This window comes from Pogonomyrmex barbatus, unplaced genomic scaffold (assembly GCF_055798465.1).
Source record: "Pogonomyrmex barbatus isolate J1 unplaced genomic scaffold, ASM5579846v1 scaffold4, whole genome shotgun sequence".
Taxonomy (NCBI): domain Eukaryota; kingdom Metazoa; phylum Arthropoda; class Insecta; order Hymenoptera; family Formicidae; genus Pogonomyrmex; species Pogonomyrmex barbatus.
Genome location: NW_028297138.1, coordinates 7,658,989 through 7,679,192, shown reverse-complemented (window position 1 = coordinate 7,679,192; position 20,204 = coordinate 7,658,989). Strand labels below are relative to the sequence as shown.

The 20,204-nt window shown below is 36.1% G+C and overlaps 1 protein-coding gene across 2 annotated transcripts; it reads left to right on the top strand.

Moving 5' to 3' along the window:
• The first annotated feature begins 1,346 nt into the window (after positions 1 to 1,346).
• Positions 1,347 to 19,461, top strand: LOC105425719 (MAP kinase-activated protein kinase 2). 2 transcript variants are annotated; one of them, XM_011636601.2, is made up of 10 exons: positions 1,347 to 1,809; positions 4,074 to 4,444; positions 7,201 to 7,507; positions 16,960 to 17,099; positions 17,228 to 17,292; positions 17,376 to 17,483; positions 17,885 to 17,983; positions 18,069 to 18,144; positions 18,330 to 18,540; positions 18,627 to 19,461. In XM_011636601.2, the coding sequence occupies exons 2-10, from the start codon at positions 4,350 to 4,352 to the stop codon at positions 18,870 to 18,872; spliced, it is 1,347 nt and encodes a 448-aa protein (XP_011634903.2). In that variant the 5' UTR covers positions 1,347 to 1,809; positions 4,074 to 4,349; the 3' UTR covers positions 18,873 to 19,461. The 2 variants fall into 2 exon arrangements, with proteins under 2 accessions (XP_011634903.2, XP_011634904.1); XM_011636602.3 differs by lacking the exon at positions 4,074 to 4,444 and having other exon boundaries at positions 1,352 to 1,809.
• The last annotated feature ends 743 nt before the right edge of the window (positions 19,462 to 20,204 follow it).

Sequence of the window (20,204 nt, the reverse complement as noted above, 5' to 3'; positions counted from 1 at the left end):
TGCTATTGCATTTTTATAATTTTTAAGTAAAAATAAAATGTTGATCAACGATTGTATATAATTAGACATAATATCTCGGGTCAATATCCCTACGAGCGAAAGGATTAAACTTTCTAGAGAAAGCGCGCTTCCGCGAACGGCGCTTGCGTGTCGCGTAATGCCACATGGAATCAGCCAGTGTCGGAGTTCGAGTTCGCTGTGGCGTCGAGTCGTAATGAAATTATAATGTTTCTTCTTTCGAATGAAGAAGTTATCAAATTAAATGAAATGAAATTCAATTTAAGATAAAAATAGGCGCAATGAAATAAAAAACAATAATTATATATAATTGCAAAGCTGGAAACAAAGTTGACTCCAAATCTATCTTTTTTTTTTTTCACTTCAGAAGGATCAAGAGTATGAATAGTTATCTATTATATATAATTTTATTTGGCACAAAAATATATTACTCTAAATATTCTAAACAATATTTCATGCATTATGAATTTTTTAAGATGATAATCTTATCTTTAAAATCACTTTAAGTATTCATACTATAAAACATGAACACCAGATCGAGTATAATCTTGTGAAGTTATAATAAATATCATTTCATTTGTTAGAATTTATTTCATACGATCTACTTTAAATTAGGTGTTATCAAATTAATAATCTTATATATTAAAATAATTTTACATGGTTAATATTTATGAGAGACATGTCGAAAATGTAATTATAAACAAAAATTATTCTACACTTTGTAACTTAATCGATAAATTCAATATGCTTCATGAATTCAGATTTGAAAAAATGTATAAAAAAATATATATCTAATATTAAGTTACTGTAGAATAACTTTTAATATTTATTCCTATTCCTAATATTTCCTCCATTGTCTGTAAGGTTTAAAGCCCATATTCTGAATCCTTTTATTCGATACAAAAATGACTCACAGCTAAACAAATAAGTCACTTTTAGAGGCACGTTTTATCACAAAAATCAGATAAAAGAGGATTCAGAATATGAGGACTTAAGGAGAGGACTTAAGTCTGCACACAATGGAGAAAATATTAGGGACAAGGGAATAAATATTAAATTTTGAAAATGAAAATTTGGAATAAAAATTAAACGTAACGCACAATGAATATAAAGTGTAGAATATAGTTATATTTTATACTTACTCGTATTCATTGTGCGTTACGTTTAATTTTTATTCCGGACTTTTATTTCTAAAATTTAATATTTATTCCTAACATTTCCTCCATTGTGCGCAGGCCCTAATTCGGCCCTGAGATCGCGGCCCTGCGCAGTGAGTGAGTCACGGTGCAGGATCGCCGCGAGAGGCGCCGCCGTTAGTGCTCGTGGAGCGTTTTTTACGCGTGGGTCTTTAGCGTCCTCGTCCCCCGTCCCGCACTTCCCTCGCACGAGAGAGCGTCCGATCGACGCGCCGCGGCGCGAGGAGAGTAATCTCAGTCGCTCGTCCAACTCGGCCGGTTGCTCAACGTCGCGCAACACTCGACGCAGCGATCAGCGACGATCTCGCGCGAATCCTCGCAACGAACCGGTGACGAGTGTATAAAAGACAACCGGTTCGACGCATCTTTCGTCGACTCGGATTTTTCTCTCTCCGTTCCTCGCATACGGGGATTCGGGACGCGAGACGCGTTTTTCGGCCTTTGGCCTTCGTTTGTCGAACGCGCGATCGACGGGTCAGTCGCCGCTGCGGCTCGCGTTTTCAGCTTTGATCGACGCTGCGCGTCAACGATGCCGGCGAGGACAGCTCGACTCGCGTGCGATTAATAACCGTGACAAGAATCTAAGGCACATCGGGTACGTAATGCTCCGTTTCTCGATACTCCATGTTGTTAACGATCTGAGCTGATATTCGGAGCTGCTTTTATTTCGATTTAATCCCTGTATTTTCACTCGCTTCGAACTCACTTTCCTCAGACACGTCGATATTCATGTAGCTCAAGCTGTGATCTGTCATTTATTTTTACTTTCGCATTTATTTATATATTTGTACATTTCGACGCGAGGAGGGAGTTTGAGCGCGTGATTGCATTACAGTGTTTGTGAATGAATCATCTGTTTCCAAAGCCTATCTCGATTGATTTCATTTTGTCTGTAATTCAAGAATAGAATAAAATATGACTTTCTTTTTTTTAACTTTTGCTTAATTTTTTGCTTAATTTTTTATGCTTACTTTTTTATTTTTGTTTGTGTGAAATTTTCTTGTTGAAAATATTTGATAAATATTAAATATTTATAAAAAATTTATATATAAATATTTCTATTAAAAACACATTTGAAAAAATAAAAATTATATTATCTTCTTATTTGCCTGACTGAATTTTTATTCAAAAGTACTTCTAATAAAAAGTACTTTTACTTTCTATAAAGGATAGAAAAATCTATCATATTATCTATTCGCAACTGAATTCTTAAGTCAAAAATATTATTTTATTTATAAGAATAAGAAACTATTCGTCATATTTCAAGTTAGGTTTTGAAAACTTCATATCATATATTTCTTCAGAAGTTGCATTCACATTAAAAGCCATGGAACTTTAAACGCTTAAAGCAAAAAGATTCGTGTAAAAAGAATATGATTTTATGTAATAAAATGTATATATGAATGTTTGCAAGTGAAGTATATTTGATAGGATGAGCGCAATGTGTTCGACATCGGAAGCAAGGGGAGTTTCTAAATTGGAGCTTATGTCGTATACATCCTCGGCTTTGCATGCTCGAACTTTATTGTTACGTCACGTTCACAACGCTCAATGTTTTTGCATTTATTGCCGATTAATGGAGCACGCGGTGGCTCTTTGGCTTTATTCTTTTTACCCGCATTGAACATTTAAACGTGACTGTCATTGTCGCTTTTCATATCTGTGCATGACGCGCGATTCTCGATGTTGGGCAAACAAAATTCCAAGACGACGTATTCCGTGACAACCATATGAGAGACAGACAGAGAGAGAAAGAAAGGAGTGAGAGAGAGAGAGAGAGAGAGAGAGAGAGAGAGAGAGAGAGAGAGAGAGAGAAGTCTTTTGTCTGCGCGTTCACCAGTTTCGAACCCTTAAATCGATAAACCTTTTTTCATTCTCTGTTTTTTCGCCAATCCTGGGCCGATCTCGTCGATTACTAACGCGATACAAGCGATTGGATTTATTTCCTCATGCGTTTTTCTTTTCATTCATACTTTTCATTCATCTTTTCCTTCGAGGAAAACGCACGTGGAAAACTCGCTCGCAGCGCAAAGATGATTTTCCGCGATAAAATGTATTTTTTTCCCCATTGGACTCGACAGAAATATTGATCTTGTTGATTCGAGGGTTTGAAATCATCCCGCCGTAACGGGGTTTTGCGTAACGACGGCGATTATTCATGCTAATTGAATGACTGTTGATACGATATGACATGATTATATGCAAATGTGTTTCCCAGGCTGCGACTCAGCACGCGCTTCGCTTTTCTCTTAATCGCCTATGAATCCAATCATTGGCACTCACTGGCACGATTCGCGTAACATGACGGCGTGGATTCTCTGCGAGAGGAATGTATGAATGGAAAACACGCGCGTGATAAAGTTGTCACTTTCGGCCCTGTGCCTCGGAGCGAATCAGTTCAAGGATATTTTCGGAATTTTCCGACGAGAAACGTCGTTCTACGCCGAGACGAAATTCCTAGCAGAAAACTCAATTTTTTGCATTTTTAATAATTTTATTTCTTTAAATATCACTTCCAATTCTTTCTCCAATTAAAATTATTTTGACAAAAAGAAATGAGATGTAAGAAGATTGGCTCGATTCGATTAAAAATTATCGAGGCTTTTACAAACGCTCCTCACGAACGCTGGAGAGACGTTAACTTAACTTGAAACCTTAATAATTCCGGATGCGTGTTTCCGAAGGCGCAGCGGAACGCCGGAAGTAACACGGCGATGTATCCGACTTACGATCATTGGTGTGGAATATTTGTTAGCTTCCGGGAAACGCGCGCTCGCTTCGTCAAGCCCTGACTCACGACGCTTTTGTGCGAATTTTCGGTGCGACTTAATTTTATTTCATTGGTCTCTTTATCTTTAGTTTTCAGCTGGCGGGGCCGATTACCCTTTGGCTTGATTTATAAAACGAAAAAAAAAAAGCGAACCGCAAAAGCGAAGGCAAAACGAGACCGGCCGGACTAAAGCTTATCTCTTTTCCTCTGCAACGCGCCGTGCGGGATAATCTCAGTGGGCGGACCTCTTTTTCCATAACGACACCGCACCGTGTGGTAAATCGCCCCAAAAGCTCGATTGCATCTGGGAGGTCGTCCCCTGGGAGCCCTGTACCTCGGCTTTTACCGACGCGGGGCGGGTGGTGATGCTTTTGTCTTCCCGACGAAATCGGGATTTAGCCGTGCGAAAATCGAGAGCCACATCGATGCCGAAGTCGGCAACTAAGTGGAGATTTTGGAGGTCTCTTTTATCTTTATTTCCTATCTGCGTGAAAGAGAGGGAGAGAAAGAGAGAGAGAGAGAGAGAGAGAGAGAGAGAGAGAGAGAGAAAGAGAGAGTATAAAACCTGAAGATTTACACGTACATTTACGTCATAAACGTCCTCCCGCAACGCGAGCATCCGAAGAGGGCTGGTTGCACCAACTATTTTATTGACTGACCACATCTAATTGGATTTTCCCGCCTTAATCGTATCGCTTCATATTTAAATCAGAAAGATGTATTTCCCTCTTACTAATCACATATATGGTTGATTAGCATAAAAAGTTTTCAACGTATATGCTTCTCAGATCGGAGGAATCTTGTTTATCATGTCATAAACTGTAAAAGATCTACATTCTTAATATAAAGGAGAACGAGAATTACAGTCTTTCCGATTAAAATGAAACGAGCTAGAATTGCTTGATTTTTTTACATTTTTTTTTTCTCGATCTCGATTAACAGAACTTTCCCTGATTCTATTTGAGAATCAATCCAGGAAAAAAAGATCAATCAGTCGATCAACCAAAATCGTTGATGCAACTCTCCCGATGAACGATTCGTCGGTGCGTCGATGCACTGCTGACATTGCTGATTGCATTTCGCGATAATTGCGCGGCTCTTTTAGGACGGGAGTAACGAGAGGAGATTGCGGTTTATGTAATGCTGCGCTGATCGAATCTGCTGCTCCACTAATTTCCCGCTTAGGACAATCGGAACTTGAATTCTGCCGATGCGTAAATGGCCTGCTAATCGCTACCGTTGATTACATTTGAGAAATATCTACAATTCTAAATCTACTTGTAATTTATTCACATTATCGAAGGCTGATCAATGCTATCTTTGGTGAATATCTCTGTAAGTATTTATACGTAATCTTCAAATGCTAAGCGATACAATGGTAGTCTAATTAACAGTCCATCGCTGACGTCTATTTCTTTTTTTAATGTTCGTTTCGCGCAATATTACTTACGAGCACTTTTTAATAATGATCGCTAATTATTTAACAGATCACTCAATATTAACAGTAAATCCTAATTTGTTATCCTAATAATTTGTGTAATTTGTAATTATTTTCAAAGTAGTTCTCTAATAGTTTCTCGACAATTTATTTTCTATAAGATGATGATTCTAATTATGGGTCGTTTAAGGTTAAAGTAACTTTTATTTATTTCTGCAAGTTTATTAATTAAACATTTAAAAAAATATTAATACTGATAAGCAGCAATATCAAAGAAAAAAATTATTCTTTTAATAAATTGATTGAGTTGCAAAAAAATTAAAATGTTTACGCATATATTCCAATTACGGATTGGCACATATTTTTATTTAATATTGAATTACTGTTGAATTATTTTTTAATAATATTCAAACTTATATTATTTTATCTTACACAATATAATAGTATTTAATACAAACCAGGCTTAAAGGATTTATGTAATTTCAAGTATTGAAGAAAACTATCCCATTTATCTTTCTTTTAAATATTACTATTTGAAAAAGTAAATGGTTTCATAAAAATATTAAAGAATATAACAAATAGTTTTAATTTCGATTATACATATATACATTGTCATACGTTAATATAAGTTTGATCCGGAATTAATACGGCCCATAATTGGGACGATCATCTTAGCAAATATCTTTATGTTGGCCAGCTGTTCGCTGTGTGTTCGATGTGCTGTTTCGATATCGCTAATAACTCTTTTATTTTTAATCGTCGGATTATTTCGCCATTTGATACGCGTTGAGCCAGTACCGCCTTTCGTACACAGATGAATGGAGTACTGGCGGTTGCGAGATGTCTATATATATTATGGCGGTGCAATTCTTACGTCATGCAAATGCGCGCACGCAATATTCCCGATTGCAATTGGAAAATCACGGTGCACTGCATTGCGGTGTGCTGCAACTTACAAGACAAATACGCGCCGTATAAGTAAGACTGTGTGGGTAGAGCATGGGTGTACGTATATACACAAAATAACACAAATCTTGCACATTCTTTGAGGAAAGTTACACAATTTCATTGAAGCATATGTCTCAGCAGCACCTGGCTGACATAGTAAACGAATATTTCTCAAACATAAATATTACGGATATTTATAATTAATTTTCACAGACGTGTTCACGTTTCTACGTGATTCATCCATCGTTAACATTTCATTCAGATTTCGAAGTTCTCTTATCCTTATTCGGTGAACTTTACTTCACTCACGCGAGCGAATTTCTTTTAAGGATAAATGTGCATTGAGTAATATGATTAACGCATTCACGAAAGAAATAGTTTTACTAGAGTGTCTAAAAATTTGTCCAAATACAGAATCTGAAAATAATTGTATTGAACTATTAAAATAATTACGTAATAGTTCAAATTGCTAGAATTGCTAGATAAAAAATTATCACAGTGTTATCAACACGTTTGAGCGTCTTACACAATTATTTGGCGATGACCCGAAAAATTATTCTCAAATTTATATCTGATCAAATTTTTAGACACTTCAGCCAAATCGGCGTATTACGATGTAGTGCAGCGATATATTTCGAGTACACGGAGGATTGTCGTTACCTCGTTTCGCGTTTCGATATAGCAGCGCGTTATCGGTCTGCGTTATCGCCGCGTAATCTGGAGCATCGTATTTTTCCGCGCGCCTTATGCGCGCGACCTTCGCGTCCGTCCGCGCGCCCGTCCCTCGCACCTCGCGTCAGGAAATGACGGGTGTATCCTCGCGTTTGCAGGAAGTCCAAGAGGGCTGTTCTCGACGAGAACGAGCAGCAGGAGAGCAGGCGCAAGCGTTCGGCGCCACCGGTGGTCGTGACGCAGGTGATCAGGCAGGACTACGATCAGATACCGGAACAGAAAATACCGGAAGCCGTGGCCGTGGACAGAAGGAGAATGGAGCATCCGCTGAACAGTCGGCTGTCGCCGAAAGTCACGCCGATCACGGACGACTACGAGATTAGTAACCACGTGCTGGGCCTCGGGATCAACGGCAAGGTGGTCCAGTGTTATGACCGGAACACGAGGGAGAAATATGCTCTTAAAGTGAGTGCTTCCGCTTCGCGAGTTCGGAACTTGATAAATTATCTCTTTGAGGCTTTACAAATTTATCTGAAAAAAATATAAGATTCTATATGGAAAAAATGCTTTTGTCGGAGCATTTAAAAATTTGACAATATATAATCCGAAAATAAACGTTTTTTGATTGCAGTGAGTTTTGATCCGGGTTAATGCAGTCACAGTGCGCTTTCTGTACCCGCTTTTTTCATTCATTTTTTTTCCAATAATTGCACTCTATGTTCATCTCGCTTTAGATACAGGAAGTGCACTGTGATAGCATAAGCCGAAATCAAAATCCACTATAATCGACAACACTATAATTTTATTGGTTCAGCAGAATAATTATGGAAGATAAACGTAATTGTTATACCACAAAAGTTTTTTAATATTTTGACAATCAATTCGAATGTTTTACGTAAATATTTTAACGGCCTAACAAAATTATTTTCTGTATATTTCCGGTCAAGTTTTTAGGCCTATGGAGATAAAACGTCAGTAAAATTATCAGTTAAATATTTCATTTCCACATTGAGAGAAAGTTGGCGGTTCAAAGTCTATCAAGATGATTTAGATAAGACAGTTTGAAATGGCTGCGCTTAGGTTTTAGAAGCGAGTCGAAATATGATCATATATTTCACAGGCGCGAAATAAAGGCTCGAGGTGCATTGGGATCGAGCCGTTTCTTATCGGAAGGCGAGGAGGAATTTATTACGCATCGGCTTTTCTCGTCCATCTCGCGATGCGCCTTCTCGCGCGTCCTCGGCTATTTTTAAGACGGCAGTGCGAGAACGACGCACCGCCGATCTAAAGGCGTTAATCCGAAGCGTTGACACTTCTTTGAAGGAACGCCGATCCGGCGCGTATCGATACCTGCTCGAATCGCGTCGTCCAAGCGCGAGTCATCCTCTATTTATATCCCGGTGATTTCCTCGTTCGATGCGATTCAGGCCCCTTAACATTATCTCTTCGCCGCCCATTTCGTTGACCCGCAAAAAAATTCAGTCAACTTGGTGGGAATTTCTCCTCGAGAGAGTCGTCGATGCATTCTCATTTATCAAGCCGCGACTTCGGCTCTATTCACGAGACAAGAGGCTCAATTTTCTATTTCCGCATTGAGTTGCACTAAAACTTTCTATCTTTTTTATCAAGCTTTTATAAAATTAGCTTTCATCAAATTTCGAATATATATCTATTTCATTTTAAGTAAAAGTGTACATTAGTTTAAAGTATACATTAGTTATAAAAAAAAACCTAATTTAAAGATCTAAATATGGAAAGAACGCTTTTACTAAAATATCTAAACATTTGGCCAGATTTGAATACAATTTTGTTGGGCCATCAAAATAATTATGCTTAAACATGATGATTATATTGTAAATTTTTTTTTTATATCTAGCAATTTCAACGGCTAAATATTTTGGCGGGTTAAAAGAATTATTTTCAAATTTGTATCTGATCAAATCTTTGTATACTTCAGTAAAACTGTTCTTTGCGTGAACAACATTGAGATACGCACTTATCAATCCTCAATAAAAAATTATTCAATATTGCTGGACCATATCTCCGCAGGCTGTAATTGTAAGAAGCTTCATCTGTGATTTATGTCCCACGATGTATCTCGTTTGAAAGTCATACGCGGCATAGATAAGATTGCTACGTAGTCTCTTCGATTTTACGATAGAGATTATTTCAGTCACATGGCTAACAAATGCGTGAACGATGAGGTCCGATAAATCGATGTAATTAACTGATCAAATTGTGTGAATCTTATTTAGGAAATATTCATATTAACATATGCCATCATATCGATATCTTGTTATATCGTTATTATCTGAATGGCTTAACTCATTTTCTGATAATTTTCGGTATGATAAAATATATATTTTGTATTGCGTATCTTGCAGCAACTCGTGCACGGAAAGAACATTTTTGTTGAAATATTTAAAAATTTAGATACAAATTTAAACATAATTTTGTCGGATCACCAAATATTTATGTAGGACACTCAAATTGATTGTTAGAATAACGAAAAATTTTGCAACATTATCATTTTTATCTTACATAATTATTTTGATGGTCCAACAATATTATTTTCAGATTTATATCTGGCCTAATTATCGCACATACTTACATATATCTTTGCTAAAGATGATCAAAAAATTGATCAAAACGTACAAGATTTATAAAATTAATTTTATTAGAAATTAATATTTGTTTCTTATATTATTTCTTATATTATTTCTTATATTATCTTATAATATTTGTCTGTCTTATTCTCCGCTTATTTTATTGTTATTTATATTAATATATCAGAATCTTAGAATTTGTTTATATCTGAACAAATTTTTAAACATTTCAGAAAAAACATTGTTTCTTGCGTATTATGCCGCACAATATCTTTAATTATCAAAATATATGCAGAAATTCATATTGCATTCTTCACAGTCGAGTTCACAGCCGAGCGTTTCTCAACGAAAATTTTATTTTTGTAAGTGTTGTTTGCTTCGTGCAATTTTCCAAATTGCTTTCTTACTTTTATTGTGACTTGTCGCGCTTCGGCGAACATCGCGTGTTTTCGAATCAACATAAGATTGTTCGCGAAAGTTACTTCTCTGTACAGAAAGAATAATTTTGCTGGATATAAATCTGAAAAATAATCTTGTTGGGCCATCAAAATAATACTTCTCTAAGATGTTCAAACGTTGCTAAAATATAAACAAAGTTTGCAATATTATTTTAACGCTCTATGATCCATCACAATTATTTTTCAGATTTCTGGTCAAATTTTTAGATTCTAGCAAAAAATCCGTGTGCAAAGGCGATATCATACGATTTTTGTGAATTGCAAAAATAATATACAATTTAATGTGGAATGTTAATCGCGACTGCAGATACATAAAATGCCGATGACCGATTACGAGTATCACAATGGCACTTGTATGTATGTCGTACGTCACAGTATATAATTTTCTTTTGTCTTTTCAGGTCGGTATATTTTCAAATTTATTAATCTGTAAACCAGAAATTTGTTGTATCAAAAACTAGACTTTGTACTCTATAAATTATTTTCATAGTAAGTACGTAGCGATTATAGTAATGTTTCTCTTTCGCAGAGAAAATTTCAGAAGCTTATTTTTTTTAGATTCGGGCGCTTGGTTCTTTTTACGCGAAACTCAATTGAGAGTTATTTCTTCCAGAGAAAGAGAGAGTCTAAAGGTCGGTAGCGTAAAACGCCTCGTTCCTCGTCTGTAAAAAAGCTCACTCTCATCGTGAAAAGATATCGCGGTCGCGACTTCTCGGATTCGTTACAAAAATAATCGGAATGTTCTTTCCGCGCGAAAAAGTCGGGCGGTGCGTTCGCGGTATCGCGGAATACCGCGAAGACCGCAATTTTTCGCAGCATCATATGACGACGCTGCAGTTTGCGGAAATATCGGCGTTGATCGTCAACATTTTCGCGCGTTCGCGGAAAGCGCCTTTTCTCCTTCCTGCTCGAGACACCCACTCGGAAATCTCTCGACTAATGATACCTCTCTATCGAACGAGCGTTCAAACCCTTACGCGATTACTAAAAATACCATTTAGCTAATTATTCTTCTCTCACTGCATTCCACGACACGTGCGACGCGAGATAAAGTTGCGAAAAATCACGTGCGTTCACATCGTCTCGTTCCCCGATATACCGATCGTTCTCTCTCTCTCTCTCTCTCTCTCTCTCTCTCTCTCTCTCTCTCTCTCTTATTTTCCATCGTTACACGTGTCGTTCGCGTGTCGTCAGCGTTCAGGCTTGCGATTATTGACACTTCGTCGCGCGTTTTTCCAGCGGCGCGTCATAAAACTGCATTCTCCCTCTTCCCCTCCTCCGTCCCCCGAGTGGAGACATTTGATGCAAGCACGCGCGAGCGCCCGACCAGGTCGGGCTGAAAAAAGACTTGCATCGTCGTTTCTCCGCAGAGTTTTATATATATTCCCCGATGATCTCATCCTTCTTTCCGGCGCGAAAATGGTCAATGGCACCGGAGAACGCTATCGGAAAGAGGCGAGGGAGAGGGAGGAGGATTCCGATGAAGGATTCCTATCGTCGAAGGTCTAATAATAAGTGACGCGATCATTAAAATCGGCTCAAGAGTCAAGCCGCTGTATCAGTTCACGTACATGTCGACGCTGATGAATATTGACAGATCGATCGTGAGATACGGACAGATCCTTCGTTCTTCTCTTCTTAGCGGCGATGACAATGCAGAAGGAGGAATTCACGGATATCGTTGCCATTGAATAATAGCATTGTCGAATCGATCGTATGCGTACGACGGAAATTGGCAGGTAATCGTCGACAGATAAATACAGGAAACTTATCAATTACACGTGATCGAAAGCATGCTCATTTTACGCAACTTTGATAAAAGATTTAATTAATTTGCTTAGATAAAAGAAACTCAGAATTGCAATGGTAGGAATTAATTGACGATTTTTTTTTTCACCGAATTTTTGTAAAATTTTCGATAATAATTTTTGTTAAAAACGTTAAAAACGAATTGGTTTGAAATCACTCTTCACATCTTGGCTGATTCATGTTCTAGGAATAAAAGCTTTGTGATCAATTATTATTATGTAACGTCAACGATCGTTCTTACAATAATCACTAACTTTTATTGCATTAATCAGAATCGCTTTAAGGAAACAGTTAAGAAAGATTATAACTGTTTATGCTGAATTCAATTTCATTGATGTGGCTTCAGCTGAATCTTAAGATAAACAATTCTCTTTGTAACTTTTGTAAACAGTACTCCGAAAATTACTTGATCTGTCTAACTTTTATGAATTTTGAGAGAAAATATCGTGCATAAATGTACGTAAATGTAACCGAACAATTCTTTTAATATAATTTAGAAAAATCCAGTCTAGGCTGCGGAATCGCTGTTTGAAATCGCAGAAAACTATTACATCATGACATTAATGACTAATAATTTATCTAACACAAGTGCGATCAACACAGACTCGCTTCTTTATTGATAGAATTCACGTCGAGGCATCTTCGCAAAAGCGATTGACATCAATCTTATCGCTAATTCTATTTGCACTCCGGTTATTGCAACGATCGATACTCGATTGCATAACATCACGGTATAATGTTACTGTTTAACTCTCTCAAGAGTGACGGTAATGTGTCTTTTGGTCAATGATGTTTTTGTTTCCCATTGTGATCTTAATTACAATCTCATATTCAGCAGGCCGTAAAGCCGAAATTGGCGTCATCGATGGTTTAGCGACACTGACATATGTGACGTAACATTCATGAGTAACACGTTTCTAATATGTTTTGTAAATTCTGTGAATCAGTCATCGTCTTGAAGTCACTCCGGTGAACACCAATTATCAACAATGCTGCCATTGTCTCCTCATTCTTCCTCAAAAACAAAGCCGAAGGAGAGACAGAAGAGAGGAATTGCTCGAAACCCATCATTTAACATCAACTGACGTTTCTGCGAACGGCTCTTAAAACGATCCAGCGGGAGGTGGAATTACGTTTCGAGTTACATGTCTATCGCAATGACACGGTACATGCAACCGCTCATGCGATATGTAATACACGAGCCACCGATGGCCTCCGCGGCTTTAACGTTCGGTCATTAAAAATTCAATATTTGTCGACGTCACGTCGCGTCGCGGCCGCGACCGCGTGTCGCGTCGTTTCGTTGCCAGTTTCTCACCGTTACGAATTCTCGCTGCCGTTGATTGATTGCCGGTTGTCAGTCGACCAACGTTTTCCTCTTGTTGGTCGTCATCATGCGCCGTTTTATACCTGTCTGCTCATCCGTCGTCTTGGACGTTATCGTTTCGCAGGAATTTACAGCATTCCTCGACCGAAAGAAATATGTCATATACTGCGTTTCTTCCGAAACGCGCGGATAAAATTACATGATTGATATGAATCTTTCCCAGAGGGAAATTGTATTGAAATATGTCGCTTACATTTTATTGAAATATGTCGTTTGATATATTATTAAAATATTGAAATAATGCTATTATTGAAATATGTCGCTTACATTATCTCGACAATAAAGTCTGCTTTACGATTTTTGTCTATGTAAAATTGTTTATTTTTTCGCAGGAAGAAGGGAAACATTTTCCTCGGACAGATAAAAAATTCAGGCTTCGAATCCTGAAGTAATATTTTGCGCAATAATAATTTCTCGTGGGAGGAAGAAATTGATATCATTTCATTATCGATTTGTTAAAGAGAAAAACACGTAGCTTTGGCTTTGAACAGCTAGATTTCAAGCTAATTGAGAATAACATGTAATTGGCGAGTACATGAGTAATTATCATAAATATATTAAATTCAAAAATAGAAAGATTATTAGACGCCGATAATTATCTTGCCTTATCGAGTCTCGCCGCTATTCTACTCTCGTGTTTGACAGTATTATTATCTAAGATTAAGAATCATTGTCTATTCTATCACAGTGCGATAATTTATTAAAAGATTAGAAAGAAAGCTGCGCTAAAAAATATGGAAATTCACTTCAACGATAGTTATAATTATATATCTTTATTTTTAACCGTAATTATGCAGATTAGATGATATTAATTATATAATTTCGAGGCGGCCTTTCTCACGGAAATACTCAATTTTGCCTTACGTCAGACGCACTATTCAGGCTGAAGAAACGACGAGGGAACAAAGTATCGAAGCCACGACACTTTGCCCTCAAACAATTGACTTTTCCGCGACTGATGAAAAAGTTTTCCAATTCCGCGTGACTGACGTATTGCCATGACCGACGTAATAGTCAGACAGAGCCAGGAAGACGATCGATCGTACACTTCCACGAGCCGTGACGTCGTCGCGCTGCATCGGATTACGTTATTGGCTTTTATAGGCGAGCGTGTAGAGTCTCTCCGACGCAACGACGCGACGTAGGACGACGAGCATATAATTTGATTTGTCGCCAAGAACCATCAGAGAGTGACAATCCCGGCGTGTCCATCTGTCTATTTCGCGCGGCAGGTAGACTTCCACGTTCAGGGAGCTGCTAATCTTGTTAGCGCAACTCTGTTACGGCGTCCGATATTAGTATTCGACACGACGTGATCACTTTGGTATTTTTCTTTTCCTACTACACGCCCACGCAAGGTTGGACAAGATCGACGGGAAAATGCATCTCCTTCGTAAAACGCGAAGGTTTCAGAAGCGTCTTAAAGATAGTCCGCTTATCTTCATACAACCGCCTGAATAGTTTCGTTATTTTCATGACTTTAATGAAATCTATTTTTTTATAAAACTACTTTCTTATACTTTGTACAAGATGCTCTTTTGCATCTCTAAACGAATAACGCCAACGCAAAAAATAAATATATATATATATATATATACGATGTCTTTTTAGAAATATTATCATTCTAATTATCTAAGTATTGAAAACTGTGCAGTTATCGCGAAAGCACAGTGAAATTTAATATATGTATGTAAATCTATCCATCTATCGATAACGATGGATTTTCTATTTCTTAAACTATTTTATTTTGTTGCGTTCGTGTTAAAACGATAATAATTTTCGAATTTTGTTATTATTCTTAACGATCATGTAATTTTATAAAACCTCGCATATTATGCGATATTACGTAGTTTTTTCTCCTATCACAATACACGTAACATTTTTTCGTTCGCTCTTGTTATCGCTGTTTTCGACCTTTGATTCGGAATAGGTAGAAATCTCAGAAACCGGTTCTATGACTCGTTTTTCACTACATCTCACATCTTGCGTGCTCCGAATACCTCCGGATCGTACGATCCGATCGACAAGAGCGTGCACGAATCATCCTCTTCCGTTTTACTATTGATTTTCCCTTGATGTAACGCGGATGTTTCAACTTGAAATAGATTAACTCTTTCAAGAACTCTTCGACGTAACGATACTGCGCCAATCTCGCTTCACGTTTCCAGCTATTTCAATTAAGAGGCAATCAAGAAGCGGACTCTTTCGAGAAATCCACTTTGATAATGCGGCATTGATCTGATTTTCAATCCCTCGCGTTGTATCTTCCAGTGGATACTTTAATTTAAAACAAAATTCAATATTCTTCCAAAAATTCCAAATATTTTAATATAACAATTTGATAGTAACTTGCCAAAAACTTGCACTTGACGCTTCCGTTATTCATTTCCACAATGTCGCATAAATTAAACGGTGTATTAAGCATCTCGGATTTACGAGACGGCTGATGAGTCGTCTCTGCCGTTCGGAAATGATATATAAATTTCGTTTCGGTACATGTTACGACCGACAATGGCTATTTTAGTATTTTCCACTTCACCACAATAGACGTCTGTGGTAACAACTGTGCAATTGTCCGAGAAGATCACGTCTCAAAAGAGTGCAATTAAGCGAGCAAGGCTTATTCAAAAGAAGGTACTTATATCACGTGCACATACCGTGTGCCGATTTGCTGATAAATTTTGAACAATATGCCGATATAATTGACCAATTATGTTGTGTCATCAGTAACTTGTGTGTCATTCACCTCCATACGCGAGAGAAAATGGAATCCATGTTCTTTTATCAATTTTTATGCTCAATTGTACATGAAAATGTTTAATCTAATTTCCAAGGACAGTTTCATCTATTAAAAAATTATTTTTTTTTTCTAGTCAGAATGTCAAAGTATTATAAATTATAAATGATTAGAAATAAATCCTTTTTGGAAAATGAAACCAAAAAGATTTAAATTAATATAAAATAATTAAATAATAAATATATAAAAATTTGAAAAATTGACAGTGAATGAAATTTTAAATTTGCGTAGATTTTATTATTCTTGGATTTTTAATTGGAGATTTAAACGATATTTAATAAATATTAAAAAGTCATGCTCTCATAATATTCAGCATCGTCAATTGTATCAAGTTTTTTTTTATTCCATATATATCTCTACATTTTTAATTTATTTTGGATATCATTAATCGTTCGTTTATCAAGTTTTACGATGGTTGGATGGTTTTTTATCGCGTCTGTTATGTAAGACGCTGCGCACGTTCTAGTACTACGGTTTGTTGATGAAGAGGATGTAAAAAAAGACTTTATCTAGGAAATCCTCACGATGACGTCGCTTTTTCGATAAACATAGTTATAAAATTATGAGTCAAACATTTACCTGCTAGTTACACATAACGAAAACGCAATGTGAAATACTGATATAAATGACGATTTCGAATCTGCAAGTTATTTATCAAAAATTTTCGTCGGTCGCACTTAAAGCACCTGTATTAATTACATATTTTCATTACACTAGTAATATAACAAAAAATTATAATCCATTGAGCTTTCAGTTCGTTTGGTAATTATATTGAATTCTTTTTTCGCTTTTATTTTTGCAACTCAATGTGAGATTCCGTTACCTAATTATGCTGAATTTAAATGACACTCTATTTGCAGGTCTTGCATGACTGCGCGAAGGCGCGAAGAGAAGTGGAACTTCATTGGAGAGCGTCAAATTGTAGGCACATAGTCCAAGTCAAAGATGTATATGAAAATTCTTATAGTGGAAATAAATGTCTACTGGTAGTCATGGAATGGTATGTAAAAAAAAGCGTTACTTTTTAATAAACAATTCAACGTAATAGACTTTTTTATTGTGACTGCAACGGCATTTATCATACAAGCGTGAACCTTCAAATTCATGTTTAACTTTTTTTTGTTTCAGCATGGAAGGCGGAGAGCTGTTTCAAAGGATACAAGATAGGCAGGACGGTGCTTTTACCGAAAGAGGTACAGTTTTAACATTCGAAAAGTCTGTCTAAAATTTTCCTATTTTTAGAAATTACGTAAACTTACCGTACGTTTCTTTGCAGAGGCCGCGCAGGTGATGTACGAAATTTGCGTCGCGGTAAAGCATCTTCATGATATGAACATCACTCACAGGGATCTAAAACCTGAGAATCTTTTATATTCCAAACCTGGTAAGGGAATGTAAATGAAAATATTATATCATTTATTTTTTCATAAGGTGTGACAAATTAAAAATAATTATCAATCCACAACATTTTATGATTTTAACGATGAATTACATATTATCTACAGACCTTGAAGAGTCATAAATTTGTAAAGATTACGATAATTTTTATCTACACATCTTTATGTACACATCACAGTAACTAATTTCATAAAAATGTTACAACATTTACAATTTTATAGGAATGTTATAACGCATGAATCATGTATTCTTGTTCTTAATTTCGTGATGCTTTATTGTGTATAACAAAATGAAATAGATTATTATAATAGATAGTATGTTAGTATGTAATATAATTGTTAGTATATAAATAGAATAGTAAGGAATATAGGATACATTTATTTCTAGACAGCACTGGAATTTTAAAACTCACCGACTTTGGATTCGCTAAGGAAACACATTTAAAAGACACATTACAAACACCATGTTATACACCTTACTATGTCGGTAAGTTTTCGCGTTTTACCACGCGAATATAGATTCATATGATTAAATCTTAATAATATATATAATTGATTTTTATTATTTTTAGCCCCGGAAGTTCTGGGACCAGAAAAATATGACAAGAGCTGTGATATTTGGTCACTGGGAGTAATCATGTACATATTGTGAGTGTGTTTCGTATTTGTTCAAAAGTTTTTTTACATCAATTTTTTCTGCAGTAATATAGCATTCTTAATTTTTTGATTTTCATTGTTTCGTTACTGAATTATAATTAAAGCTGTACACTAAGATATGTTTATTGTTTATTATTTATTTCTTTATTATTATTATTATTCATTATTATTTCTAGATTGTGCGGCTTTCCACCATTCTATAGCAACCATGGACTAGCGATCTCCCCCGGTATGAAAAAGAGAATCCGATTAGGACAATACGACTTTCCTCATCCAGAATGGGCGAACGTAAGTCAGGAAGCTAAGACCCTTATCAAAGGCATGCTGTGTATAGATCCAGCAGAAAGGTTGCAGATTGATGCTGTAATGCGTAACAACTGGATCTTCGTAAGAATTCATTTTGCAATAAAATTCTAATCTTAATTTCAATTTTCTTTGTGATATTTTCTCCAAAATTCCTTATTTTTTCATAGAAATACATGGAGGTACCTGCTACTCCCTTGCACACTGGACGTGTTCTGCGTGAAGGGGAGGAAATGTGGCCTGAAGTACAAGAAGAAATGACGCGATCGCTAGCGACGATGCGCGTAGATTACGATACGGCGTGTCTGAAGCAGCTCGATCACACAAACAATCCCCTATTGAATAAAAGAAGACGCGCGAAACAATCCGCGAATACGACAGTCCCTACACCCACCAGCCCTACACCCGCCTCCTAGGAAGAGGACACTAACAGAACCAGACGAAACTGGACTTGTTTCCTGCGAAGGTGCGTCAGATACAGCGTGATCACAACAAGGATCGTTTTCTGACTGCTGCATTTCACAAAGCGAAAGAAATTCCGGAATAGAATAGTATCAAACGGCATCTAGATTACATGTGTCACATGCTTTACGCTTATGTTAACATCAGATTAATTAGATACAAGGCCGATTTTATTATAACAAAAACATGTGCAACGAGGACAATATTGCCCCAACGAAAGCAAGTAAGCGATGCCTTTTTAATTATTGAACCATATCTTTCTTTTAAATTACAAAATTAAAAATGTATACTGCTTTGTAAGAAATCTGCTACGTTAATTACAAAATTGAGCATGAAAGAACAAACATTGTTGATGCCAAGCATTAATGTTACATGTTTATTATTAGCTCAATTTCCTCAAACTTAATAATTCATGTTTGAAAATAATGGCCTTTAGGGGCACTAAAAACGAAGGTTGATTAATAAATAATACTGCTAAATGTGTCTTTTGCCAAATCCTAAACATAAAAAAATCTACATAACGAAACGTAAGAAAAAAGAAAACTGTTTTCCTTGTTATTGTCGTTTAAAAAATATGAAATCATAACTTGTTATCTCGAAAATAGAGAAAGATATATTATACTTCCAAAAATTCATCATCCTTAACAATCGAGCCGATTTTAGAGTCAATACATAGTAAACTGGCTTTTGCCATCTTACATTGATTGAATTATACGAAATCAAATTACAAAATTGTTGAGCGAATCCTTCTATACACATATATATTCTAAAATAGGCGTTGATAAGTGTTTTAATCGGGATTATTACATATAATCTCCATACAAATGGTGTAAAGACTATTTATCCACAGGCTATTAAAGCTAGTTGTAGGATTAGTTGCTCATATACTTACTATTTAAAAAAAAAAATTTGCTCGCTGCCATTGAATAATCAGGCCATGTTGATATTTATATCATTGAATTTAACACATAATTACGCTCTTTCATGTAACTCTCTGCCCGTCCAATCTGTTTTAAACATATTGAATGTTCATCATTGTTATTCGTATCAATTTAATAAGACTTTTATTCAATTTTTACTTGGTGTAATTAATTTAGGCATTAAGAATTGAATTATTGTGTTATATATAATATCTATTATATTTCTACATTTAATATATATGTTTAGTTATATTCATATATTTGCACTCTGTTTTAAATTAAATACAACGATATGCTTGAGGCTGAATATATTTAAGTGATTTGAATTTGCTTTTTATTTAAGTCACAAATGCTTTAAAGCATATT

Excerpts from the sequence above, each read along its gene's own strand:
- LOC105425719 (XM_011636601.2), top strand. The coding sequence starts at position 4,350 with ATGCTTTTGTCTTCCCGACGAAATCGGGATTTAGCCGTGCGAAAATCG. Across the intron at positions 17,293-17,375 it reads CGGTGCTTTTACCGAAAGAG|AGGCCGCGCAGGTGATGTAC; the intron begins GTACAGTTTTAA and ends GTTTCTTTGCAG. Across the intron at positions 18,145-18,329 it reads GGAGTAATCATGTACATATT|ATTGTGCGGCTTTCCACCAT; the intron begins GTGAGTGTGTTT and ends TATTATTTCTAG.